This window comes from Cutaneotrichosporon cavernicola (assembly GCF_030864355.1).
Source record: "Cutaneotrichosporon cavernicola HIS019 DNA, chromosome: 3".
In the NCBI taxonomy this organism is placed as follows: Eukaryota; Fungi; Basidiomycota; class Tremellomycetes; order Trichosporonales; family Trichosporonaceae; genus Cutaneotrichosporon; species Cutaneotrichosporon cavernicola.
Window position 1 is genome coordinate 1,301,806 of NC_083395.1, and position 26,062 is coordinate 1,327,867.

At 59.2% G+C, this 26,062-nt stretch overlaps 8 protein-coding genes across 8 annotated transcripts; 4 read left to right on the forward strand and 4 right to left on the reverse strand.

The window, feature by feature from the left end:
• Positions 1–593: 593 nt before the first annotated feature.
• CcaverHIS019_0304910 (uncharacterized protein) lies at positions 594–3,026 on the reverse strand (the record flags this gene model as incomplete). Its single annotated transcript, XM_060598943.1, has 1 exon — positions 594–3,026. The coding sequence occupies one exon, from the start codon at positions 3,024–3,026 to the stop codon at positions 594–596; it is 2,433 nt and encodes an 810-aa protein (XP_060455686.1).
• Positions 3,027–3,400: 374 nt separating this feature from the next.
• CcaverHIS019_0304920 (uncharacterized protein) lies at positions 3,401–6,082 on the reverse strand (the record flags this gene model as incomplete). Its single annotated transcript, XM_060598944.1, has 8 exons — positions 3,401–4,360; positions 4,402–4,799; positions 4,838–4,980; positions 5,018–5,157; positions 5,190–5,423; positions 5,456–5,833; positions 5,866–5,995; positions 6,027–6,082. The coding sequence occupies 8 exons, from the start codon at positions 6,080–6,082 to the stop codon at positions 3,401–3,403; spliced, it is 2,439 nt and encodes an 812-aa protein (XP_060455687.1).
• Positions 6,083–9,722: 3,640 nt separating this feature from the next.
• Positions 9,723–11,377, forward strand: CcaverHIS019_0304930 (uncharacterized protein; the record flags this gene model as incomplete). Its single annotated transcript, XM_060598946.1, has 4 exons — positions 9,723–9,872; positions 10,012–10,107; positions 10,270–10,704; positions 10,739–11,377. The coding sequence occupies 4 exons, from the start codon at positions 9,723–9,725 to the stop codon at positions 11,375–11,377; spliced, it is 1,320 nt and encodes a 439-aa protein (XP_060455688.1).
• A 411-nt stretch (positions 11,378–11,788) lies between these two features.
• CcaverHIS019_0304940 (uncharacterized protein) lies at positions 11,789–12,932 on the forward strand (the record flags this gene model as incomplete). The annotated part of the gene is made up of 2 exons (XM_060598947.1): positions 11,789–12,040; positions 12,195–12,932. The coding sequence occupies 2 exons, from the start codon at positions 11,789–11,791 to the stop codon at positions 12,930–12,932; spliced, it is 990 nt and encodes a 329-aa protein (XP_060455689.1).
• A 296-nt stretch (positions 12,933–13,228) lies between these two features.
• Positions 13,229–16,272, forward strand: CDC54 (uncharacterized protein; the record flags this gene model as incomplete). Its single annotated transcript, XM_060598948.1, has 3 exons — positions 13,229–13,364; positions 13,400–15,165; positions 15,211–16,272. 3 exons carry the CDS (start codon positions 13,229–13,231, stop codon positions 16,270–16,272), a joined length of 2,964 nt encoding a protein of 987 aa, XP_060455690.1.
• A 99-nt stretch (positions 16,273–16,371) lies between these two features.
• Positions 16,372–17,375, reverse strand: CcaverHIS019_0304960 (uncharacterized protein; the record flags this gene model as incomplete). The annotated part of the gene is made up of 4 exons (XM_060598949.1): positions 16,372–16,540; positions 16,577–16,808; positions 16,971–17,300; positions 17,336–17,375. The coding sequence occupies 4 exons, from the start codon at positions 17,373–17,375 to the stop codon at positions 16,372–16,374; spliced, it is 771 nt and encodes a 256-aa protein (XP_060455691.1).
• Positions 17,376–17,657: 282 nt separating this feature from the next.
• On the forward strand, positions 17,658–23,462 carry GCN2 (uncharacterized protein; the record flags this gene model as incomplete). The annotated part of the gene is made up of 20 exons (XM_060598950.1): positions 17,658–17,720; positions 17,876–18,007; positions 18,048–18,185; positions 18,253–18,369; positions 18,404–19,021; positions 19,057–19,120; positions 19,154–19,238; positions 19,341–19,483; positions 19,518–19,667; positions 19,701–19,867; positions 19,921–19,987; positions 20,026–20,780; positions 20,819–20,926; positions 20,992–21,265; positions 21,301–21,736; positions 21,909–21,919; positions 21,955–22,553; positions 22,588–23,086; positions 23,121–23,368; positions 23,421–23,462. The coding sequence occupies 20 exons, from the start codon at positions 17,658–17,660 to the stop codon at positions 23,460–23,462; spliced, it is 4,716 nt and encodes a 1,571-aa protein (XP_060455692.1).
• Positions 23,463–23,636: 174 nt separating this feature from the next.
• On the reverse strand, positions 23,637–26,009 carry CcaverHIS019_0304980 (uncharacterized protein; the record flags this gene model as incomplete). The annotated part of the gene is made up of 9 exons (XM_060598951.1): positions 23,637–24,059; positions 24,127–24,326; positions 24,359–24,678; positions 24,712–25,425; positions 25,489–25,635; positions 25,668–25,790; positions 25,821–25,869; positions 25,908–25,958; positions 25,991–26,009. 9 exons carry the CDS (start codon positions 26,007–26,009, stop codon positions 23,637–23,639), a joined length of 2,046 nt encoding a protein of 681 aa, XP_060455693.1.
• Positions 26,010–26,062: the final 53 nt, after the last annotated feature.

Sequence of the window (26,062 nt, forward strand, 5' to 3'; positions counted from 1 at the left end):
CATCAAAGTACCGACATTCGTCGACTTTACAGGGAACAGAAGAAAAATCAGGCTCGTCGGAATCTCGTCGGAATCTGGTTCTGCGCTGGGATTGGTTTGTAATCGCTCGCCATCCTGCTTCTGCAATTTGGCGTTCTGGCGTTCTGGGTCCTGGCGTTCTGGGTCCTGGCAACTCTATTCATGCAAACCAAACAAGCTCAGAGCCAACCGTGCGCCTCCCTCACTGTGGCGCGTTGAATGGGAAAGGGCTGACGCGGCGGCGCTGCTGTCATAGCATTGGCTGCAATGTCCAGGACACGGTGAAAGAAGCTGTTTTCCTGGCTTGGCGGCGCTCATGCCCGTGGGCGCAAGATCTAGTCGGCGTTCCTCAGTCCCCGGGTAATGATGGAAGGCTGTTGTCACCTTCTAGAGCTAATGACGAAACGTTGTCTCACATCGCCATCTTCCAAAGTCAGTGCCTTATGTTTGTGCCGGCCGTCCCTGTCACGTGTTCTTCTTCATAATCTGCTTGAGACAATACATGCTTATGTTGTTTTGTTGGCTATGCGGGAATAATGGAATATGTCACTACAAATTTTCTACTTCTACGTCGTCTACCCCTCAACGTCGCTGGTCACGTCGGTCGTGTCACCAGTCATGACCCATCCGTCGTCGTCGTCGCTCTCGCCGCGCTCCCGCCGCTCCTTGACCTCGGCCCACTTTGCGTCGCGGCCCTTCTCGAGGTCGTTCAGCGCGCCCTGGATCTCGGCGACCACCTCCTTGCGGCGGTGGCGCACGGCCTTGTCGCCGTGGCTCTGCACGTCGTCAACTGCCAGGAGCAGCTGCATGAGGCTGTGCGCCTGCGCGTGGTATGCGTGGTTGTTGCGCGTGTAGAGGAGGGGTGGCTGGGTGGCGTCCGCAAGCGAAGGCGAGAACGAGAGGTAGCGGGGGAAAGTAAACTTGTCGCGGGTAGCATGGAGCTGCTGCGAGATGGCGTTGAGCTTCTGGATCGCCTTCTCGGCCTCGGGACCGGATGGCTTCAAGTCCTTGTGTTGCTTCTGCTTCTTCTCAGACTTGGGGTGGAAATCGGCTGCGTTGGCATGCAGCTGCGAGTGGAGCTCAGCAGCCCCCTCGACTGCGGCTTGGCCAGCAACCTCGCGGTGAGCGGCAACATCAGCGGGAGTGGCCTCGGCTGGGATCGCCTCCTTCTTGGCCTCCTTGGCGTCGATCGCAGCCTTGGTAGGAGGAGGAATAGGCTTGGGTTCGTGGAGCTGACTCGTGCCAACAGCGGCGGCCTGGGCAGCAGCGGAGCGGTGCTCGTCGACCGCCCACCCAGGCTCGCCCTTGGGGATGGCCTCATTGCGCGCCTCCTCTGCGCTCACGTTTGCGTCGGCGACCTCATGCTCAACAGCGTGACCGGCAACCGCTGCCTGAGAGTACACGTCGTGGTGGAGGATAGTGTCGTCCGGGCTCGCGTCGTAGGGGATCCCGGCGGCGTCCTTCTCTTCCTGAGAGCCGTACTTCTTTGCGCGTCGAGCATCCCGGCGGTTCTTGGAAGCGCGCTTCTTGGCAATCGCGCGCTCGCGGCGCTTCTGCTTACGGTGTGCAGCACAAGGCTGACCGTTCAAGCCGTGCGCGCAGGGCGTGTTGGTAGTCGTGTCGCACGAGCAGGCGTCGCTGTGCTCGTCGCACATTGCGGCCTCCATCTGGGAGAGAACATCGCGGAGGTAAGGAGGCAGGTCCTGGTAGCTACCAAGAGTCGAGGTGAAGGGTGCCTCCTCGTCGGGCTCGCAAGCGGCCTGGCGCGGACGTTCCTCCTTCTTTGGCGTAGCGGGGGCTATGGGGTCTGCGGCAGGAGCTGCGGGGCTCGCAAGAGCGGCAGTGGTTGCTGCAGAGCGAGCGTTGGCGTTGTTCGAAGCATCGAGCTGCGCCCACCCGGTGGTGGCCTGGGCGTTCTTGTCGTTCTTGTCGTTCTCGGAGGGGAGCGCGGCCCAACCAGCCTCGTTGACAATCCTGGGCTTGGGCCCGTCGTCCTTCTTAACCTCAGCCTTAGGTGCCTCGTCCTCGCCCTCGGACTCGGACTCGGACTCGGGGACAAACTCGAGGCCGTACTGAGCAAGGAATGAGTTGAGGTCGCCGACAGCGTTACCGACAAGCTGCTGCGATGCCTTGGGGTTACCGCGCTCACCCTCGGCGGCAGGTCCGACGTTGAGGCCGAGGAACTGGTTGAGGAGGGCGTTTAGGTCCTCGGGGAGCTCGGCAGTGTCGTCTTCCTTGGACGCCTCCTTGGGAGCGACCTCTTTGGATGCTGCCGCCTTGGGAGTAGCAGCAGGAGCTGGGGCAGGAGTTGGGGCAACAGCCTTGGGCTCAGCCTTAGGGGCCTCGGGCTTTGCCTCAGCCTTCTTTGCCTCCTCCTTCTTGGGCTTGGGTGCGGGCGGCTCGTCGGTAGGTTCAGTGGCGAGGTTGAAGCCGAAGAGCTGGCCTAAAAGAGCGTTGATACCATCGAGGTCGACCTCGTCGTCATCGGTGTGGGCATGGGCGATCGGCGCGGCCGGGGCCGGAGTCTGGCGCGGGGCGGCGCGCTGGCGATGTTCAGCGAGGGCGCGTGCGTATGCCTCAGCAGCCTGGGTCTGACGACGGCGCTCAGCCTCAATGGAAGCCTGCACCTGCTGCGCCTGGTGTGCTTGGAGTGCTTGCTGGAAGGCGGCCTCGCGCTGGCGCTCGCGTTCGAGAGCCTCGCGGATGGCGCGCTCGCGACGCGAAGCCTGGATGAGGGCGTTGTGTCGCTCGGCAGCGGCGCGAAGGGCCTTTTCGCGCTCGGCCTGGGCTCGCTGCCTCTCCTTGGTCTCGAGAGCCATGGCGGCCTCGGCGGCCTCACGGCGACGCCGGACAGACTGGAGGTATGCCAGCGCCTGGCGCTCTTCGAGGGCGAGGTCGGTGCCCTGCTGCTGTTGGGCGTGCTGAACCAGCTGAGCCTGCTGGCCCTGCTGGGGGGCATAGTAGTAGCCCTGGGGGGTGATGACGTAGGGGTGGCCGTAGTAGGACATGATGGCCTTGATGAGTTGATGAGATGATGAGAAGAGAGGAGCGTGAGAAGTGGGCTTTATACATGCTCTAGAGGATGACGAGACGCTGACGACTACCGAGGAGACCGAGGAACCCACTCGAACACTAGGGTGACTTTGTCATGGGTATGCAAGAGTTCATTGTTCAGCAACAGTTGTCATACAAACAACTCGCAGCCACATTCGTCATCCGTTTCAGTCAGGCACAAATGCGTTGACCGAACCTTCACCGAGATACCAATTTAATCCGGAATATTCCACCAAACCCTCCAACATTCCATTAATACCCTGTCCGTCGGCCATCTCGTATCAACACTATCACGGTCTGACTAACGCATACAATGCATACAGTTGGCTTACAGGTGCACCCCGAGCGGGTCGCTGCCGGCGGCCATACGTGGTCTCGTTCCCGCGCCGCCGCCCGGGTTGCCGCGGAATATGGCCGAACGCCGACGCGACTCGGGAGCTTGATCCAGTGGGATCGCCTCCACGCCCTCCACGCCAAGGGCCGCCAGCGGGTCGATATCCTGCGGTGGAGAGTTCGAGGCTGGTGGCGAGGCTAACCGCGCCGCCTGACTACTAGCTTGCGGCTGGGACGCGTCCAACGCGAGGTTACTGGAGAGCCGTCGGGCCGGGTTGGAGCCGAGCGATGGCCGTGGGTGGTGCAGCGTGCGCGTTAGGCCCGGCGCGGGCTGGTCGTGCCGTTTCGAGAGATGTAGCTGGGGCCCCGTCCGCCCAGGCGGCGCGGGGAGGTTGTTGTTATCCGTCAAGCGTGCCGACGTTTGGGCCTTGGGCGTAATCTGCGCTTCTTCCGTCCGCGGCGGCGAAAGTGATGGCGGCGGGAGTGGCAGTGAAGAGACCGAATGAGCCTCTACAGGGGTCGGCTGGGCGCTAGACGAGCGGCTACGAGACGCATCAAGCGCATCGTTCCACGCCCAGTCCTTGACCAGGTCATCAACTTCCTGGCCCGCGGCTTCAAGTAGCGTGTCCCGCACCCGATCGAGACCTGCCCACGCCTCAGCGGCTTCAGGCCCCTCTTTGCCCTCGCGCAACACGGTCAACCACTCCGACATCGCCTTGCCCATGCCCAGCATGGCCAAGCGCACTTCGGCCAGCTGCCTCTCCGCGTCACGTAAGGATTTGACCGACGAGATGGACGCCGTGTCATCGCTCTGCTCCTTCTGGAACACGGGGCGCGGAAGCACGGATGTCGACGATGGAATCGACGAGTACGGCCCGGATGTATGGGTACTTGGGGTCTGTGAGGGCGAAAAGTTGAGGAATGAGTAGGCAGAGGTGCCGTCAGGGAGCGAGCTCTGCACGGTGAGCGCACACAGGGTGAGAAAACGGTACATACCCTCAAGTCATTAACCGTCGACATGAACGCTTTGTCTAGTCCGGCTTTCTGTGCGCGCTCAAACAGCCCCTGTGCTAGCCCCTGCACTCCCGCTCGTGCTTTACCACGGGTCGCAGACCCGGGACGCGGCGATGGGAGCGTGCCTCTGCTAAAGAAGAGCGAGGTTGGAGTCGTGGCCTCGGGGTCGATCGGGTTGTCGGTGATATCGGGACCGCCGGCGTTGACACCGAGCATCTCGTGGTTCTGCATCACGACCTCGGCGCCAGACGCCGAAGTTGGATTAGACCGTAGGATCTTGGCCTGTGAGAGGATAAGTGCTGGCTTGAATGGGTACGTGTCGCAAGGTGATGGATAGTGCAAGAGGTGAGTGAGTAGCGTAGGGTAGTCGGCATGAATGACTGATGTGAGCTCTCGATATTTGTCACAACAAGCTCACGTTCGTTACGGATCAAGAGAAGCATTGCAAGACAGACATAGTCGAGAATTCCTAGCGTCGGGTCTTCAGCGAACATGCCGTCCCATAGGCGGAGGGCATTGCCAAACGGCAGCTCTCGTGTGAGGATGAGGCGGATCCAGCGGCTGCTGTCAGCTTTGGTGTCAAGGTATGATAGCTCACATGGCCCATATTTGTGGTTCAACTCCCTCCGTCTCGAGTCGCTCCCATAGCTGTGGATCGACCCGTCTGAGTAGTGCCTGGATATGGGAGCATCGCTTAATGATGGGTGCCACAGATTCAGTGGTGGCTGTCCTTTGTGGCTGGGGTCAGTTCCATCACGCCGGTGACGTACCCTGCCCTCTTCAGAGCGCCACTCGTAGAACGCCTTGGCAGGCTTCATGATCTGGACAAAGAGCTGGAACGCGTCATGCTCAGTATACTGGCGATCCAGAGTGGCGACCATTGCCTCGTCTCGCACGGCGGCGGGAGTAGTGAGGAGGGGTGAAGCGCGCGCCCTCCCAGGCTCAGCTACAAGTGAGTCGCGATCGACAGTCACGAGGCACGCCGCCAGTAATTCGTGCATACCCTAAACGTCAGTCGGACCTTGGGTTGATGTACCTGGCGATACCCGACGTCGGGGCTGGTGATGGCGAACAGGAATAGCATTGTCGTGAGTGCGCGCCGAACGTGTTCTTGTTCAAAGTAAGGGATATCGGGAAAGGTGCGATCGACGTCTTGCCGGATCGTAGCGCGGAGGTCCAAGTATGCGAACCACGTCTTCCAAGGTGATTCGCCATCCAGACTTAGGGGGTCAACCCACGCCGTCTCGGGAGAGCTGATGGCATATCCCTCGCCACCAGTGCAGTCATCAGCCCAGCGCCCGTCCGGAGCAACGAGGAAGCGCTCGCGCAGGTCATCGTAGCTTCTGCGCGCCGAGGCCAGCGCGGGCGGAAAGTGATCCAGGTCGTCCGGCGGCGGCAGTACGCCGAGGTAGAACTGTGGTCAGTACAGCAATCAGGTCAGCGTACCCGCCAGTACACGGAGCGCAGGATTATACCGCCGTCTGCTCCTGCCGGACCCAGTCCCGCACCCATCGCCTCAGCCTTGAGGCTGGACGCGCTCAGCATCGGGTCCGAGAACAGTGCCTTCCACGCCGACCTGGAGTCAGCTGGGACCTGAGAACGCGCACCGTATGTCTGCGGCCGGGGGGCGCGTGAGGGCGCCAGCACCGCCGTGGGATGACATTGCAATAGCGGCTTGTCGAGGATGATGTCTCAGACTATGTCTTGGCGAGCTTGAGTGAGGACCGTGTTGACGACATCATCATGTTGGCCCCGGACGGTGGCAGATGTCACGTGATGTGCACGTGGATTGAAATGCCTCCTTTCATTTGCGAGTGTTGTTATTGTGAGGAAGGATTAAAAATGACCTCAGCGGCGGAGGGCGGGGGGAAGAACGACAAGGAGCGATAACAATGTAATGTAAATTACGATTGTAATCGTTTTGTTGACTCTCTCCTTCACCATCGCACATTTCAATACTTGTTGTGATTCTCACCTTCCCCCCCCTTTCATCTCGCACTCACTCAACTCTGATCAAGCCACCGTCACCACAACCTCACCAACGCCTCGTAACAAAGGGGGCCGATCTGAGGCTACTTCTTCTCTCTAACAGAACTGTCTAATCATCAAACAATGCCCACCATCACAGTGTCTCCGTCGGGGTCATTCGGCACACCGCCCGTCTCCGGTAGAGGTAACCGTGCAGAGTCATGTGACGATGCCGCGCCACCGATCAACACGAGGGAAGGTGGCGTCTTCTGGGCCTCGATACTCCGAGGTGGAACTTGGGAATAGGCTCAGCGGTCTGTGCAGCGGCGTCGATGGCGGCATTGTGAGGTAGCGCCACCGAGTAGGCCGTGCAGACACAATCTGTGCCGACTGTAATGAACGCCCCGGGCGCGGAACCGCCGGGGAAGTGCCGGGAGGCGTCGGTTGGGCATGCCAGCTGACTGCAGGGTGCAATACAGCTTGACACTTCTGTGACAACTTGGCAATGACAAGTTGAAGCATACATACATACATACTGCAAGTGTGCTGGCGTGCTGGCGTGCAAACAATCTGCACTGGCCACATTGATCCATGATCTCGCATTGATTGATCTTGATGCAGCTGATCCGCCTGACACGGCGCCGACCATAGGCTGATGACCCCTCACATCGTCGTCGGGCGAGTGAGCGGTAAAACCAAGATGGCATCTCGGCTTGCCGAACCGGCGGTCCGGTGAGGAGGCCCCGCTTGCATTCCTCCGCCGAGATTAACCATTCCGCAGGCGACAGCTAACTAATATCGAGATTGGAATATGACGCCTCAACATACCAAACACCTTTCTGACATGTCTGACGCTGAACCAGTCAACATCCGCCGGGCCGTGCGTCAGGAGCTTGACGCAGGTACGGCCCTCGGAATGTTTCCCAGATCCTGCGCCACGCACATTAGGACTCGGTCCGAGCTCGCGTCTGAAATGTCTGAGCGTCTCCATCCCCAGGTAGGGAAGAGCCATCTCTACCCTGCACCACACTCTGCTAAAGCTGCTTTTACATGCTCACACTCCTTTGACCAGCCGGGCCCAAGGCCGACCATCGCCGATACACGAGGTTGGCACCCAACTTGGAAATGTAGCGGCCATGCTATCGGAAACTGTAGGCGGGCACATTGTGCGGATCAAGTCGCACCCCCATCCTGTCAACATAATGTGTGGGGTCCCCTGGGGAAGGGGACCCAGGAGGGATTAACCTCTGCCGGAATCCACAGTGTCAACAGTAGTTGCGGCACTGGCACCTCATACCGGATTGAGACAGCAGCTGCACAGACTGGCGCAGCTGATGGCCTGAAAACCTGGCACGGCTGTATCCAGCTGTGCACCGTTTCTCTCCCACTTCCACTTTGGGGGAACTGGTCAACTGATTTGGCATGTAATCGCAGATATCGTCACCTCGACGCGGACTGTGCACCCCCCCTAAAAGGTGTTCCTGTCCCCCCTCTCCTAATTGCGCGATATTGATCCATATTGATCCATTATTCGCGGAACAACCATTGGTCCACGCCGAGAGTCTCTCCGGCGCAGAAATGTCCTTTTCATGGCACGACCCGAGAGCCCCAATGAGCGTGCGTATTGCAGAATACAGCACATGCCGCCGGGCCGCGGCCTGGTGTCCTAAATATCCAAGCGCTCGCAACCGGGGTGGCCTGCAATCCTGCATCGCCTGGCGCTCGAGCCTAGCGGTCAATGATGTGTGCCTGGATCTGGAGGCTTGGGCTGCCGAGTACCCGAAAGGCAACCCGCGCATGGGGCTTAGAACGTGGGCAGAGACTGAAAGGGTTGGAGATAGTCGGAGCACCAGCTCCACAGGGCGCAACTAACAGGAATACCCTGCGCACTGACAATTCACGACCAGGTTCTCTGGTGCCTCTGGTGATTGCCTGGGGGGGCTCGAGGTGGAAGAGGAATAGCGGAGAAGGAGAAGGAGAAGCAATTAGTCGCCTCGCCTTCCCAACCGCTCGGCAGCAGAGGTTGCGACCCGCCAGGAATGCAGGGATAGACTAGACACAGGAACAAACAAGGAAAAAAGTGTGCCATGACATGGCAACATGAATCGAGGCGCGTCTCGTCTCGTCCACCATTGAGGGCAAGGTACGGTAATGGAACAGAGGACGCAGAGGACGCAGAGGAGGACAAGTGGCGTTATTGCACGTCGTGGACGAGGTCCCTTTGATTCCAGCGGTCCAAGCACGGCGAGCACGATCAAGGTGTGGTTGCGTGTTGTGGCGCCCTCTGTCGATTCCTTCCAACCACTCCTGTGACTGCCGCCTGGCTGCTCGACTGCCTCACTACACTGTCTTCCCCTCCCACTCATCCCAAACACTGGATTGCGCCTCATAAGCCCCCATCCCCATCGCGCATCCATTCTCGCCCCCATCCTTTCATCTCATCGCTTGATCACTGCCTCACGCATCCTCCTTGCACATCTCGCTGGACGATCTCCGCTAAGCCACCACCTCACCCCCAACCCCAACCCCATATCTCCACATCCTCCGTCTGCACCGGAGTTTGTACATTCCCACTTCTAAAGTATTCCTCCGTCCCCTCCCACATCCCTGCACTCGCACACGCATACACGCCGTGCTCTCTTCTCTAAAGCAGCCACCAAAATCTAGTCTATCTGCCTGCCACGCCAACAGGGAATCGAACCACCTCTTGTTGGCATCTAACGCGACTCTTCCGGCAACGAAGCAGCTACAAAGTACACAAGTTCAACACCGTCCCCATCAGCCCAGTCGACCTCGGCCACTCAAACGTGGACGTCTGCCTTCACATCTCAATCAATCTCATAGCACTTGTCGACTCCCTCCCCGACTTGCTATAATTACCTTGCTCTCCTCTCCACACCTGCTTCCCATCTCCCAATATCCTCACCACACCGTGAGTTTCTCCCACACAACACATTGTTTTCCACACTTGCCTCCCATCTGTCCTCGTCGTGTGTGCCCCCTCCCAGTCAGTCTCACGATCGCACACTCGCCAACAGCATGGCATCTATGACTGGCTGCAGCGGGCAAACCAACACGAATCCCCCGACGCCACACACCATGTCCCCCCAGTGCCTGACCTTGACCCCAAGGTTGTGCGATGGGTACGGCTGGCTCGTGTATGGGGTTGACGAGGACGTGGTCGGGGGTGGCACGGAACCTCATTTTTCGCGCCGTACAAGATCGCTGACAGTGTTCCTCCTCTTTCGTGGCTCCCACCTCTCCAATTCCATTTACTCTATCTCCCTTCCTATCTCTTCCTCTTTCATACTGGGACGTGGCCGCCGGCAGTTACAATGGCCCCGTTCATCCCCAAGACCCGTGCGGGCCGCACGACCTCGTCGTTCCGTGCTCGCAAGCACAGTTCGAACAAGTCTAGCGGCTCGCGTGCCCGCAAGGCTCGCTCGATCCGTCCTGGCACCTGCGCCAATTGCGCTTGCACAGAGGTAAGTGTAGACACCTGTTTCTCGGAGGCGCACGCACCGACCCTTTCCGTCCATTCGTCACTCACCCAACCCGCCACGTCTCCGCCACCATCACACCTCAACCCCGATCACCCCTGCACAGATTAGATCTAACAAACAGCATTACACCAACCTCTGGCGCAGCGACCGTGGTGGTGGTCTCGCCGGCAAGAACCATGGTGATAGACCCATGTTGTGTAACGCTTGTGGCCTCTGGGTGAGTACTATATTCCCATCCAATCCTCACTCCCATTCCATTCCTTCAATCCCCATTTTGTCATCACCCCTATGTGTCATGATACAGAGAGCCATAGCCACAGCCACATAGAGGGACCAGAGCGCAAACAATCGACCCAGGGATAGTAGCTAACAAGCATAGCTTGCCGAAAAGGGATACCCTCGTCCAAAGGAGCAGTGGAAGTGGCTCAAGAAAGCCCACGAGGACGCCCTGGAGGCCCGCAAGACCGCCATTGTGGCTGGAGCCGACCCTGCCAATGTGCCCATTGAGATGTTCCTTCCCGAGTCTTACGCGGCGGCTCCTGTCATGCCCATAGCTGCCATTCGTCGCTCTTCAAGTGCGTCTGACATGCTGCCGCTTCCCCCCAAGACACCCGAGGAGCCTCTCCCCCGTCTCCCAAGTACGCCCTCGCCGCGTGTCCGTGCCCGTCGCCGTCCCTCGGCGATCTTGACCAAGAGACCCGCCCCAACCACGACATTCCCCGCTGGGTCCGTCGACGTCGAACTGCCCCCCGCTGAGCAGGACCAGCATACGGCCGCCAAGGCCCTGCTGGGCCTGTGCACCCAGGCATGGGAGGTGAGTCCAATCACCGGCTTCGCTGACAAAGCAGGAAAAGGTCCGCAGCCCCATCCTTCCACCCACTCCCACGTCGCCCGTGCGCTGGAGTTTGCTGGATGGCAAGCTGCCCTCTCCATCGTGGATTGAGCGCCGCACGCGCCGCCCACCCATTATCCCTCCCCCCGCGGGGTTCCATTCTAACCCTCGTGCCCTTACGTACGATACCGACCTGCCTTTCGATGCGGGCGTCATGCCCTCCCCATCCTTACCCGTCCCACGGCAGTCGGGGTACCGCGGCCTTGCGGCCTCGTACTTTGAGAGCAGCAATAGCGACCGCCGTCCCAAGTACTCGTCGCCACCAATACAGCTGGCGTACGACGCGCCTTTGGAGCGCCACTCTGCTCGTCGCAACTCGGCCATTTCGTTCACCTCGACAGCGTCGAGTGTACTCCTCACGCCGCCGGCCGAGACCATGTCGTTCGCCGAGCCCTTTGGCCCCGCCGTTCTCGAAAAGCTCACCCACGGCCCCACGTTCCAAGATAACTACCATCCCCCGTGTCACCCCGCCTACATTGGGAGCGCCGTGCAGGGATACGCGTACGAGTACCATTACCAGCAGTTTGTGAGCGCGTACAAGCCCAAACCCCAGTACCACAGATATCAACCCGAGTACCCCGCCCAGGGCCATTAACATCACGGGCCTCTCGGCCCTCAGCCCTCACGACCCGCACGTACCCAAAATACGAGACTACGACGTAAGAACGAAACCGCCAAGAATACTCTGTCTCCTTGTCCACTGTCCACCTGGTTGTACCGGACACTGCAGCGTCTCATCACGCTTGCCTGCTTCACACTTGTATTGAGCTATGAACTTTCGATTCCACTCTGATGCTTGCTTTTAACGGTTGTTCGGGGATCGGCAATGTCCGACCGCAATACCGCCGGTATTCGGCTCGGTTATAGACTGATTCTTTGATTTCCGCTTCATTTGCTTGATCCAACAACATTTATCTTTCCTCTTCATTACCATCTCTTGGGGCACAGTTTGACTTTTCTTTACACCTCTGTCACACTCTTCAACCGCCTCGCGACGCACTCTAATATGAAGGACCATTTCAAGAGCGCGGATGACGTTCGCATTCCGCATCCAGACCACGTCCCAATTCCAACAGACCGCGCGATGATGGACGCCCGCAAGATCAACCCCATGGACGCGGCTCATGTCATGGACTTTGGTAACCTTGCCCTTGGACACCCGACCGCGTCGCACAAGAATGTATGGCTCGTGGATCTTGCCGTCAACGTCTACGGCCTCGAGGAGATCAAAGGCAGCAACCGGCCGATCTCGGTGGTGGTGAGTGTGACTGGGGACTGACTGTGGATGGATCTACCTCACATCTCTTCCCTTTCTCCCACTTGTGACTTCTTTACGCTCTCTAGTTTCCTGCCTAACCACCCACGCACACATTCCAAGCCTTGCACACCCGCATCGTTCCCACTGACACCAGATGCTCGCCCACGGATGGGCCAACAAGGCCAAGCAGATGGGGGCCATGGCCTCGGGCCTCGTCGGCGAGTCTCTGCGCCTGGCGCGGGAAGGTGATCGCGAGGTGACGCACGACATGCTCGTTGTAACCCTCGACCAGAGGAACCACGGCGACCGCAGGCGCAACCCCGACGGCCTCAGCACCTACCGCCACCCAATGCGGCCAGCAGACATGTTGACCGTCGTCACAGGTGGCGTACACGACTACCAGCTGGTGATGGACTTTCTCGGATCCTACCTCTTCCCGCTCGACGAGCGTGTCATCACGCGTTGGATGGCGAGCGGTGTCAGCATGGGTGGACACGTGGCCTGGCGCCTCCTTCGCGACGATCCGCGCGTGCGCGTCGGTGTGCCTATCGTGAGCATTCCGCCCGAGAAGCTCGGCACACTCCTCACCATCGCCTCCGAGCGTGAGGGTACATTGGGGACAGCGGTCAAGCCATACCCCGCCTCTTTGCGGAGGGTTTATGAGCGCGCAACCCCACCCGGCGCGTATATGGGCAAGAAGATTCTGTGTCTCTACGGTGAGGTCGACGCCATGGTTCCCTACGCGCTCGGTGCGGAGGCGCTCAAGGGCGTCATGGAGGAGTATCCGGGCGACGTCCAGTTCTGGATCCAGGAGGAGAGGGGGCACGTGTGCACGCCCGAGATGGTACAGCGAGCAGCGCTCTGGTTCTGGCGATGGGGGACGTCTGCGTAGATGAGGCAATGTACCGGGGTTTATTGTGGATAGATCATGCATCTTGGGTTTCTAGACCTGACCATTAGATTAGATAGGGCCTAATGCCGATTAGCTAACATCACCTTTGATTAGTTGTGATTTTTACGTGTGATTGATTGTTGTTCCTTCGTCATGAATAGCACGACGCGTCTTGGACGCGTTTGGTTCCGCCAAGAGGAAAGCAACCACAATCGATCATAATCATCTCAGTCATCTCAGTCATCTCAAGCCACCTTCAACCTTCCGTTCCCTCACTCCCTCACGCACTCAACACAATGTCGACCCCGCGCGCGAACCGCACGCCGCGTTCAGGCAGGCATCTGGCGTCTACGCCCGCTGCATCCACCCCTGCAAGGAACACGCCAGCTGTACACCGCCATACCTCCCCAGTCCAGTGGCCCCAGACCTCTGGTACGCGTGTTTCTTGAATGCCACTGACATTGAAGATGCGCCAACCCCAGCAACTGGGTCGTCTCTCCACTTCCCCACTTCCCCCGTTGGTCCAACGCCCTCAAGCAGGCCAAATGCTCCACAAAGTGATGGACGGGAACCCCTGTTCTTCCCTTCGGATATCTCGGATGTGGGCGCTCCCACCCCTACGCGCCGCCGCCGCGGTGACATCCACGCATCCACACCTTCCCATCGCCGTTATACGGCACGGCGCCGCGACCCGATGGGCATGACGGCAGAAGAGCTTGATGCTGAGGACCCGTCCACCCCACGACCCAGGCGCACCGGCGATCCCGCGTCGACACGCACGTACTCGGGCGCGGCGGACAGCGAGGGCGATGACGGTATCAATGACGAAGACTTCCAGAAGATCATCTGGGGAACGGATGTGTCGCTCGCATCCGTGATCAACTCGTTCCGCGAGTTCATCGAGGGGTTCAAGCCCAAGTACCGCCGCGACTACAACGAGCAGGTCGCCAAGGAGATCGTCGAGGCCGGCGGCATCGCCCCGCTACCGATTCCGTTGTATGAAAATCTCACGCCTACGCAGGAAGACACCCCGCTGTACGAGGGTTACATCCAGCAGATGTATGAGACGGACCAAGAGTGCCTCAACCTCGACCTGCTCAATATCGTGGCATGGCCCCCCAGCAAGAAACTCTACAAGCAGTGCCTCAACTACCCCCAGGAAGTGATCCCTGCACTCGACACTGTGCTCACCGACATGATGCAGACGACTGCGGCGAACAAGGTGAAAGAGGTTGAGGAACTGTACCGACAAGGCCAGGTCTCCAGTTCCGAACTCGAACGGGTTAAGAAAGTCCACAGTGACTATCACGGCCCAGAGAAGATCTTCCGCGTCCGCCCGTTCGGCGGCGAGAGGACCATCAACATGCGCGACCTCAACCCGGGTGACACAGACAAGCTCATTGCCGTCAAGGGTCTTGTGATCCGCGCGACGCCCGTCATCCCAGACATGCAGACGGCGTTCTTCCGCTGCTGCGTTTGTCAGCACGTCACCACCGTAGCGATTGATCGTGGCCGCATCCGCGAGCCAACTCGTTGTCCTCGTGATGCCTGCAAATCGCAGGCGTCCATGATCCTCATCCACAACCGCTGCACGTTCATGGACAAGCAGGTCATCCGCCTCCAGGAGACGCCCGACGCGGTGCCGGACGGCCAGACGCCCCATACCGTGTCGTTGTGCGTGTACGACGAGCTCGTCGACCTCGTCAAGCCGGGTGATCGCGTCGTCGTGACTGGTATCTTCCGCAGCATTCCCGTGCGTCTCAATCCGCGCCAGCGCTCCATCAAGGCACTGTTTAAGACGTACGTCGACTGCGTGCATGTCAAGCGTACCAACGTTGGCCGTATGGGTTACGACCCGAGCACACGCGACTCCAAGGTCAAGCCGTCAGGTGTCGGCGTTGGCGGCGAGGATGACGACCTGGAGATCCTGCAGGGCACAGTCCCCGATGACGAGGACAACGATATCGACATGAACTACTCGGCTGCTGAAAAGATGCAGCAGGACCTCATCGAGCTCTCGCACCACCCGGACATCTACGACATGCTTGCGCGCTCAATGGCGCCGAGTATCTACGAGATGGACGACGTCAAGAAGGGAATCTTGCTGCAGCTCTTCGGCGGCACTAACAAGAGCATCGCCACTGGCGGTGGTGGCGGCGGGCCGCGGTACCGTGGTGACATCAACGTCCTCATGGTCGGTGACCCGGGTACCTCCAAGTCGCAGATCCTGCAGGTGAGGATGCTGAGCTTTGTCCGTATCGCAGGAAGCTAACGACAGTACGTCCACAAGATCGCCCCCCGTGGTGTGTACACCTCGGGTAAGGGTTCATCAGCTGTCGGTCTCACGGCGTACGTCACGCGCGACCCAGATTCGAAGCAGCTCGTGCTCGAATCTGGTGCGCTCGTGCTCTCGGACGGTGGCGTCTGCTGCATCGATGAATTTGACAAGATGTCGGACGCGACGCGAAGTGTGCTGCACGAAGTCATGGAGCAGCAGACCGTCTCGATCGCCAAGGCGGGCATCATCACGACGCTCAATGCGCGCACGTCGATTCTGGCCGCTGCCAACCCCATCGGGTCCAAGTACAACCCGAAGCTGCCCGTTCCGGCCAACATCGATCTTCCCCCGACGCTCATCTCGCGTTTCGACCTGCTCTACCTCGTGCTGGACAAGGTCGACGAGATGAACGACCGGCGTCTTGCTGCCCATCTTGTCGGTCTGTACCTTGAGGACCGGCCTGAAACGCTCGGCGAGGACATTTTGACCGTCGACAAGCTGACGGCGTACATCACGTATGCTCGGCAGAAGATCCACCCTCAGCTCACAGAGGAGGCGTCGGACGCCCTCGTGGCCGCGTACGTCGAGATGCGCAAGGCGGGCGAGGACACGCGCGGTCAAGAGCGTCGCATCACGGCCACCACTCGTCAGCTCGAGTCCATGATCCGCCTATCAGAGGCTCATGCGCGCATGCGCTTCAGCAACTTGGTCGAGCTCCAGGACGTGCGCGAGGCGAACCGCCTAATCCGTGCGGCTCTCCGCGAGTCCGCGACCGACCCGCTTACAGGCCAAATTGACCTGGATCTCATCACGACGGGTGCGGGTGTGTCTGCTCGACGCCAGCGCGCCGACCTGAAGCGTGAAGTCATCAAGGTCGCTGACGACGCCGGCGGCCGCGGTATTCGCTGGAGCGCGGCGATCCGCGCGCTCGAGAGCCAGAGCTCTGTGCCGATCGACCACGCAGAGTTCGCCGAGGCCGTGGCTGCGCTGCGCGACGAGGGTGTCGTGCAGGTCATTGGTGAGCGGGAGCGTAGGACGATCCGGCGCATCGGCGCCGAGTAGAGTGTAGTTGGTACGATAGTGTAGATGTATGCTTCTTGATTCTCGTGTATTCATTCGTGCTTCCATTGACTATGGGGCTTGGTACTATGCTACACTACATTACTCAGCGTTCCGCCGCTTCACCTCATCCAGCACCTCAGTGAGGCTACGAATGACATGCACACCCTCCAAGTCCTCTGCGTGCCCGCGTACTGCTCCGTCCGACCACTCGCCATGACGCCGGACAAGGCGACCCTCTAGGCCCGCCGCGACGGATCCGCGGTAGTCGCTGGTGTCAACACTCCTCCTCATAATAACCACCTACGCCTCAAGTTCATCTCCGACCATGATAACACCTGGCCCAGGCTCAACACCACACGCCTTGCACGCAGCCTCGTAGATCCGCTTGTCGGGCTTGCCAGCTTCGACGTCCCAGCTCAGTGTGGGACCACACGAGATGAACTGGGAGATCTCGAGGGCATCGAGCGAGAGGAGAATTCTTGGGTCCGAATTCGACACGACCGATGTTGGCACCCCAAGTTCGCGCAGGCCGCGTACTGGTGTCAGTCGTAGCTCCACGCTGAGCCAACAGCTGCCGCGTGGCCGTCCTCCCCATCCACATCCCCGCGCCTTCCAACCTTGCCCTCCTAACGCCCCCCTTCCTCTCTAGCCTCCTTTCCCCCCCACCCCACCCTCCAACCCTCCCCACTCCCACTCACAAACATCCAACGTCTCTGGAAAGTCAATGTACCCCTCAGTCGACTCGAAGCGCTGTAAGATGGAGTGAGCGAGCGTGGGCCCGACCCTGTCTAGGTCTCGCTCGCTCGCCCCGGCATGCGCCATGCACTTGTGAATGAGGTCGGTCCACCAGCCCTCAGGTGTGAGGGGCGGGTTCGAGTGTTTCCCATACACGGGATGGATAGCGTTCATCTCCTTGAACGCCGGCCGGAAGCCAGCCCGCACCCGCTCCGGAGTGACGTTGAGCCCAGCTTTGCACGCCTCGATGGCATACTGTTCGTGCACTGGTAGACGTGGTGTGCAGAGCGTGTCTATATCAGTTTGCCGGCCGGAACTCGAAACTCACCGAACACGTCGAACAGGACGAGCCGGACGCGCCCCTGCATCTTGATGGTGATAGGTAGTTTGAACAAGTCCGAGTCGAGTTGGATATGAGTCGTACTGCTCGAGTCAAGTGGAGGTGGGGTATGTGGGGAAGGTGTGTCACGTGGTTGTGCCTGGGTCAAACGTCACTGTACGAGAGAGTGCGACATGTTGTTCGACAACAATCCTCCAAACGTCCCTCAACAAGTGCTCATTTCTACATTCCTCTCAAACTAAGCGGCGCATTGCCCTGCTCTACATCCAACTTACTTCCTGTTATCCCCCTGCCCGAACAGCTATGTCCCATGCCTGAGCCCAACAAGCTCGCTCAGGAAGAGGAGCTCGCCATTCTCCGCTCCATATTTGGAGTGAGTGTCTGTGGATGTCCAGCTGCTGTGCAATTCGATAGCAGGCCTGGCTGGTGTTTTTCGTAAATCTGCCAGCACGGGGCCCATCAAGCGGGCCGCCACGTCGTGCGGCGTGCTGCCCGCAGCCACCTCCCCTCACCTCTTGCTCACTCCAGGACGACTGGAAAGACATCCCACCCAAGAAGACAGCATGGGGCACTGAGAGCGAACAAGGGTGGTGGGAGGTTGCGCTTCGCGGAAACGAGGAGCCGCGCGTACGGATCAGGTTGAAGGGTCGCTTCCCCAAGGTGCGTCGCGCACTTTCCGCACCTTCCATGCTGACCTCAGAACTACCCCGCCACAGCCCCACCATTACTCTACTTACTTGAACCCATCAAACTCACCGCCGAACATGTCCGCAAGCTCCAGCGTGCCCTCGACGAGAAGGCCAAGTCCTTCGTCGGTGGGCCCGCCTACATATTTGACGTGAGCACGACCGGCAGGCGCCACCAGATCCCGATTCTCACCCCTCGTTTGCTGCGCTGACCACCAGCTGACCGACTTCATCTCTTTGTGGATGGACAAGAACCACGTCCCGCTGCCCAAGCCAGGCGAGCCAGAACCGACACTGATGGAGGAGATGGCTATCCGAGAAGAAGCGCAGCGTGCTGTAGGTGCTGAGCTTATTTAGAACCTAACGCCAGGCCGAGGAGGCACAGAAGCAGTCGGAACGAGAACATCGGCTGGCAGCAGAAGCAGAACAGAAGCGCGTCCTAAACGAGCGCATCCAGCTCGACGCGTCGCGCAAAGAAGAACGCGTGCGCCAGGCTCTCATCGATCAGAACCGCAGGCAACGGGAAGAGCGCGTGTCGGCCCTGGCGGATGGAGAGTTTGAGATGCGCGAGCTCGTTCTCAAAGAGCCAATCTCCGTCGACGGTTACCAAGGCAAGTGGGCCAAGTGGTCCGTATTCGCTGGCCGCCGCGAACAACTGTGGACATCGTACACCGCCGAGCCCGTGTCCGCTGACAAGGACCCCAATTTCGCCAAAGTGTCCACGCCTACCGTCACTGTCCAGGTTGTCGATTTCACCAACCGCTACTACAACGGCGCCCACGGCCAGAAACGGATCGACACGCTCATCAGCGAGTTATCTCGTCTCATGGAAGTGCGCTCACCGCACGTCGCCCGCGTCTTTGCCGTCGAGAAGACCAAGAGCCACAAGGGATGGGAGCGTCTCATTGTAGTCGTCGAGCGTGTCCCAGAGGCGGGCCGGTTGCGGACGTGGTTGCCTAAGGATGGGTTCGGGGAGGACCTGGCGAAGGTTAGCTCAAAAGTGGGCTCTGAGCTGATCCGCAGGAGTACATGATCCAGATCCTCGAAGGATTGTCAGAGTGCCACAATGCTTACTCCATGCAGAAGCGTGAGTTATCGTCCAGTCCTCATCTGACCCCAGAACTGGACTGTGATCTCGTCCTCTTGAGCGCTGGCGACGACGACGACATTCGCGTCAAGATCTCCGGGACTGGATACGCCAAAAGGTTAATCGAGTATCATCGCTCTAACCCATTCCTCAAGGCATCTCCAGAATCTTATCCCGAATCATGGTAAAAGCAAGTCCTGTGGCCGACGCTTACCACCAGGTGGTCTCCAGACGAGATCGATGCGCCTTACACGTATACGCCCAAGCGGGACATTTGGCAAGCGGGCCTGGTCCTGCTGCAGATGCTCTTCGGCCGGAACTGCTTGTGGACATACCATGACTTACCAACACTCCTCCAACATGGTGAGGCTTACCCAGATTTTGCCGCTGACACTAGCACCCGGCGGAGTCTCGACCTCGGTGGCGGATTTGTTGAAGGGGATGATACAACCTGTGACCCGGCGACGGTTTACGGCTGACGAGGCGTTGAAGCGGCTACGTGCAGTCGGGGAGGAGACCACTACCCGTCCACCCCGTTCGCTGCCAAGTAAGTGGACTCAAGCATTCGAACTGACCCCAGTGAGCCAAACTGCTTCCGGCACCGGGATCGTGTCCACCGCTTCCAGCTTTCATCCTGATTTGTTTAGCAAGTCACCGGGACAAGGCAGTTTCTACTACCCGCCTGTGCCCGCAGGCTCCTTGCGTTATTCACGCTACCGTCAAGACTTTGAGGAGGTCGAGTTTCTTGTGAGTGTTGCGCATCCGCTACCATCTGATCGCAATGTTGGAGCTTACTACAGGGTAAAGGGGGTTTCGGCGAAGTCGTCAAAGCGCGGAACAAGCTGGATGGCCGTCCCTACGCGATCAGTGAGCCAATATCTTTTGTCACCGTGGCTGACGTGAAGAGAAGGTCAAGCTTAGTCCCGAGGATGATGTCCATCGCGTTCTCCGAGAGGTCAACGCCCTGTCGCGCGTCAGCCATCAGTACATCGTACGATACTACAGCTGTTGGCTTGAAGATGTTGGGCTATCAGACGGGCCGGATGGTGATGACTCATCGGCCATCCAGTCGTCTGTCAACTCGTCCGCCGTCAATTCGTCCAACGCGTCGTCCGAGAGCGACATCTTTGCTGTCAAGTTTGACGACTTTGACAAGTCCATATCGCGACGAGACCTCTCGAAGAGCGCTTCCTTCCCGCGTATCCGCTTCGCTGACGACGATGATGACGATGACGATGATGACGAGGAGAATGGTGACGGCGAGATCAGCGACGATGACAGCGACAGCGACAGCAGCGGGTGGGCGAGTGAGCACACGGTGGCCGACCCCTCAGCCTCGGTACCCAGGCAGACACGGACGCAGCCGCTTGCTATCTCCAAGCCCTCGACCAAGTACTCAACTTCGTACACAGGAACCACCGACAATGACGACTCGGTCCAGAGAATCCTCTACATTCAGATGGAGTTCGTGGAGAAGCAGACTCTCAGAGAGGCGATCAGCGCTGGCCTCAATGAGGACGAGTGCTGGCGCCTGCTGGTCCAGATGCTTCAAGCCCTGGCACACATGTCGACGTCGGGCATCGTCCATCGCGACCTGAAGCCATCCAACATTCTTTTAGACGCTAACGGGAATGTCAAGATTGCGGATTTCGGCCTCTCCGTGAGCTGCTCCTGCTTTGAGACGCTAACTTGGTTCAGACGACGGATCTGCCCGCGGCAGACTTACCTATTGGCCAGATGGAGCTGTCCACTGAGGATGTCGATCGCACCTCAAACATCGGCACGAGCTCGTACATTGCGCCCGAGGTGCTCGTCTCCAAGTCATACAACGAGAAGGCAAGTTAAGAAGTTTGTCCACAGCTGACGACCAGGCCGACATGTACTCTCTTGGCGTCATATTCTTTGAGATGTGCTATGCCTTCAAAACTGGCATGGAACGCGTTAACGTGCTCGGTGCACTCCGTTCCAAAGACGTGGTCTTCCCAGATGAGTGGCCTCCCAGCAAGATGCCCAAGCAGCGCGAGATCATCTCGTTGCTGATGTGCCACGACCCATCCATGCGCCCTCAAGCAACGCAGTTGCTTAGCGGTCCGCTAGTGCCCACGATCAACATGGGCGAGCAGTTCTACGACAGCGTCATTGCCGGTGGGTTGCGAGTCTCGTTCTGAACTGACAAGCAGAAATCACCAACCCGCGCTCAGAGAAATACCCCGCACTGATCGATGCCCTGTTCGAGACGGACGCCAAGTCCAAGTACCACATGGACAACCGTACCGAGGACTACACGTACGACAACGAGCACGACGATACCCTCTTCTCGTGGCAGACTGTTGTCAATGGCCGGATCAAGAAGTTGTTCCGTCGCCATGGTGCCATGGAGGTGTACCTCCCGCTGCTGCTGCCGGAAACGACCCTTCTCAAACCCTATCCAGAACGCTCCCCAGTGCGACTGCTCGACTCGGGCGGCAGGTTTGTGAGGCTACCGTCGTCCAATCTCGTTGGCATGGCTCGTTCCACTTCACGCCAGAGGATTGAACGTATCAAGCGCTATGCCGCCACTCAGCGCTATACCGAGCTCCCAGCAGGAGGCCAGCCCGGCACGCACACTGAGCTGTGGTGAGTTCTGCTGCCACATGTCCTGGGGTCCAGCTGACATCTGCTTCGAGATCATCTCACCCGTTCGGTCGCTGGCTGCGGAGGTCGAGTTACTGGAACTCATGGATTGCGTCGTCCTAGAATGTCTGGGGCCTAAACAGAGTGCGGTGGTGGACTACGAGTTCCACGTCAGCCACGAGAGCAGTGAGTCTGGAGGACGGTATGTTGCTTACGGACAGTTCTCGCCGCGCTGCTCTCTACTTGCCCATCCCAAATGCGCTCCAAAGTCCTCAAGGCTTTCAAGGGACCTGCGACTGGTGTCGCGTTTGGTCACTCACGGCCGTCGCTTTCATCGATCTCAGGGCTTCCCTCTAACTGCATTTACGATATCGAAAAGGTCAGCCCCGTGGATGAGTTTGACGCCGTCAAGGAGGTGCTGGAGGAAACGTATCCGCAGTTGAGGCGCAAGTTTGCCTTCGCTTTTGAAGAGATTCAGACCACGATCCGCCTCGCTCGCTCCAGTGGCGTGAAGCGTAAGATTCTCTTCAGACCCACTCTGTCCAAACACTGCGAGTATTACCGTGGTGGTATTATGTTCGAGTGCGTGCGCAACAGCAAGCACAGTGAGGTCCTTGGGTACGGTGGACGTCATGACTCGTTGCTCGACCACTTCAAGGACCCAGGAATCATCTCCCGGCCGGTGCACGGCGTCAACCTCTCCATCGCCTCTGACATGCTTACTCGCATGGTACGCAAGCAGGAGCTTGCCAACGCCAAAGATCTGTTGTCCAAGAAGAAGAATGCAGACGAACGGTCGTTTGGCGTCTGGGCACCGAATGTAAGTGAATGCGTGAAGAGGTTGGTAACCCCAGCGCTGCGATGTTTACGTCTCGTCAACCTCAGCAGTCACCATCGGCGAGCGCCTCGCGATGTGCGGACAGCTCTGGCGAGCGGGGATTAGAGCCGACCTGCAGTACGACGATGGCCGCACGCTTCAGCAAGTGATCGAGGAGTGCATGGACCAGAGTATCCTCTACGTCGTCATCATCCGAGGCCACAGGGACGAAGCCAAAGTGATCCGTGTCCTGACTGGCAAGAACTCGGAAGAGTCAGTCTCCGAGGATAAGCTCGTCGGGTGGCTCCGGGCCGCTATCGACGGCCAGCGCCGCATCGACCAGGCGTATGCCGATGGTACGACTCCGATAGTCAAGAACCAGGCCAAGGAGGCGCAGGAACAGCAGCTCACAACACGCGTGACCAACGTGGAAATCAACCTTGTCCTGCCGCCCGAGCCGTTCACCACACGTGGCGTCAAGAACAAGGCTACTCGCAAGTACCGTCACGGCACCAAATCGGTGTACTATGAGAAGGGTGGGTTCTGCGTAGGCTTCAGCACTGACTCAAGCGGACGAATTCGCGGCTAGCGTCAAGTCTACACTGCCGGTCATCGGTGTCGACCTTGCTCCCGACTTGCTGTCAACAATGGCCTTGGAGACAGCGTGGATCACGGACGACGAGGCGTGGCGCACCCTCACGCAGCCTGCCCTCCCAAACTCGGAGCGCGGGTATGCCGCAGAGGTGCGCCGTGCCGTTGTCGAACACGCCAAGAGCACGGGTGGCTGCGTTTGGCTGTTCTCTGTGCGCGATGCGCGGGTGAGTGAAGGGTTGTCCAATCGACTGGCCCGTTTAGCGAGCTGACTCGCAGGGGTTCCTCCTGCAGCTCCCGGCTGCGCCCAACCATCGATAGACATGTATACTTGTTCGTGGATCCTTGACGGATTGATTACCCAGCAATATTACAGCTTACCCCAATGTATATGCACATGTGTTGCCCCCTCCAAGGTATTCCAAATATCCCAAACAAGCTCTGCGCGCCGCGTGGTGGGCCATTACATAATGTCAGACCAACTCTCCATCCGTTCTACGTCCTAAACTGCGTGAGGTCGGGATTCCAGCCTGCGTTCCCTGCCCAATCCGATCCAAAGCCCCATAACGCGCTATCGCCAGCGGCAGTGTTATCGTTGAGCAGCCAGTCGAGGCTTGGCGCGAGGTCGTTGGGCGGCATATCTAGCGGCAGTTCAAAGGGCATATCGTCAAACAGGGCAGTGTTGAACCCCAGATCCAGAGCGCGCGCGGGGACAGTTGGCTGGGCGAGGCTGGGCGCAAAGTTTGTGAGGGACAGCAGGTCAGTTCCCAGTGGGCTCTGGTTGACGTTGGGCGCGTCGAGACACAGACCGAGGAGGAACGAGCCGTAGAACTGCGCGTAGCTGTCTGGCCCGTCGCCACTAGGTGCCATGGCCAGCGCAACGCTTTTGACCAGCTCGGTTGACGCTGCCCGGTCCAACTGGAGTCAGTATTCTTGCTAGCTACCCACACCGTCCAGCGAGCCAGTAGGGTTGTCCGAAACGTACTCGTAGTAGCAACACCGCGGCCCAGCTCAACATCCCACATACTGTGCGGATGATGTGTTGCATCCGCAATCCAAATGCCTCGAGGACGTAGGTGAGATCGGCGCGAGCGTTGTGTATCACCACTTCTGGGGGAGCATTACTCGCCGTGATAATTAGGAGGTTGATGTGATGCCGCAACACGCGCATCATGTTCATTGGTTCTGGGCGTTAGCTCCGGCCCCACTCTCCTCACCTGCAGCCGCTAGTTCGGGGGTTAGCCACTCATCCAACCATTGCTCTAGCATCACGCTTGTGCCCTCGCGTACCCCGTTGGCCAGGTATGCGCGCGGGACGGCGCGGAGTTGGTCGCGTGCGTCGCGCTCGATCCGCCGCAACTCGAGGTATCCCACCACCATCCGATCTCCGTGCGTTGCGAACGGGTGTTCCAACCACCGCCGCATCGCGGCCGCGTCGGGAAACTCGTGGATCAAAAATGGTTTTCCCGATGTCGCGGCCAGCGAACGGTCCTGGATGAAGAGGGCGCACCAGGTGCGAATCTTGTCGCGATGAAACCTGGTATCAGCACGCCTCAAGCTTGGGACTAACCGCTGTGTTTCCTCATCTCCTTCGCTGGGTGAGAGGCGGTTCAGTCCCAGCTCGAGCGCCATGTTAATCGCCAGAGCGAGGAGCATGCGGCTCCGATCATCCACGATACGGGCTGGACATATGGGCCATAAAAGGAGCACCATGAGGCCGAGTACAATCTCGGCACTCTTGGCATTCCGGGCGAGGACAGTCATGAGTACCCGCTCAGCGTGGGCGTACAGCCTTGGTGCGACTTGGCGTTCGGTACTCAGTGACGCTGCGGCCAGAACTGCGGTGGTGAGCAGTGCACTCCTCGCCCGTAAATTGGGGAGCGTGTGGATGTGACGGTCCATGAACCCGATCTGAGGTGCGTTGTTGTCAAAGTACCGGCTCACGAGCAGAGTGGCAAACTCCTCATCCACGACACCCCTTGAAATTGGATCCAACACGGCCGCGACGTCGCGCTTGGCCGCGCCTGGCCGATGACGGAAATATGTCCTGCGCCGTGCGCTTGCCGCGGCGAGCTGGGCGCCTGTCCACCCCGGAACACCGTGTCCAACACTTGCGGCCGGGAGGGAGGAGCCAATGTCGGAAAGGACTCGGAGGGAGGAGCCGATATCGGAGAGGACTCGGAGGGGATGTTCATCAGGGTCAGGCGAGGCGCGTGCGCTGTCGACAACGAGGTCGGCGTCGTATGGTGGCGAGACGGGCTCGACGTCGGGGTCGGACGTGCGGCTGGTGTCAGGTGGAGATGGTACAGGGTCGACACCTGTGTGGGTCAAGACATGTCGAGCTCACCGTCTCTTCGGTGACCGCAAGACGCTCATCTCGGCTTCCGTCTGTGCGACCTCCTCAGCCATGGCAGCAGGGCTTAGTGCGCTCTTCCGGATCCGGTCCAGCGCGGCCTGGACATGCGCTACGCTCTTCTCGAGTCCTGTCTTCTTACTGCCGTCAGCGGCCCCCCTGATGCATCGTACTTCCGCGATCCTAATACACGTCCGCGGCGCGACTTGACAACCTCGCACTCGATGGACAGGGCCGTACAGCGGTCGCATGACCCGTCACCGCTGCGGCGACACTTGGACTTGAGGCGACGGCATCTGCGTTAGCTGAGTCGGGTGGAGACGCACTGCAGACACGCTGCTGAAGCACGCTGCCGCGTACTTGCTGACGATGAGCCTGGTGTGAGAGCGTGCCAAAGTGGAACCTCCACCCACCTTCACCATCCGCGTCGAGGACAAAGTTGAGGTCAACAGATGGTGAACGACCTGCACGTTAAAGACGTCCGTGCCAGCCTTACTTGTTTCCTTGGGTGGCATGTTGTGGGGGATGGTGGACTGCACAAAGGTAAACAGCGGGGTAGATAGCCCGG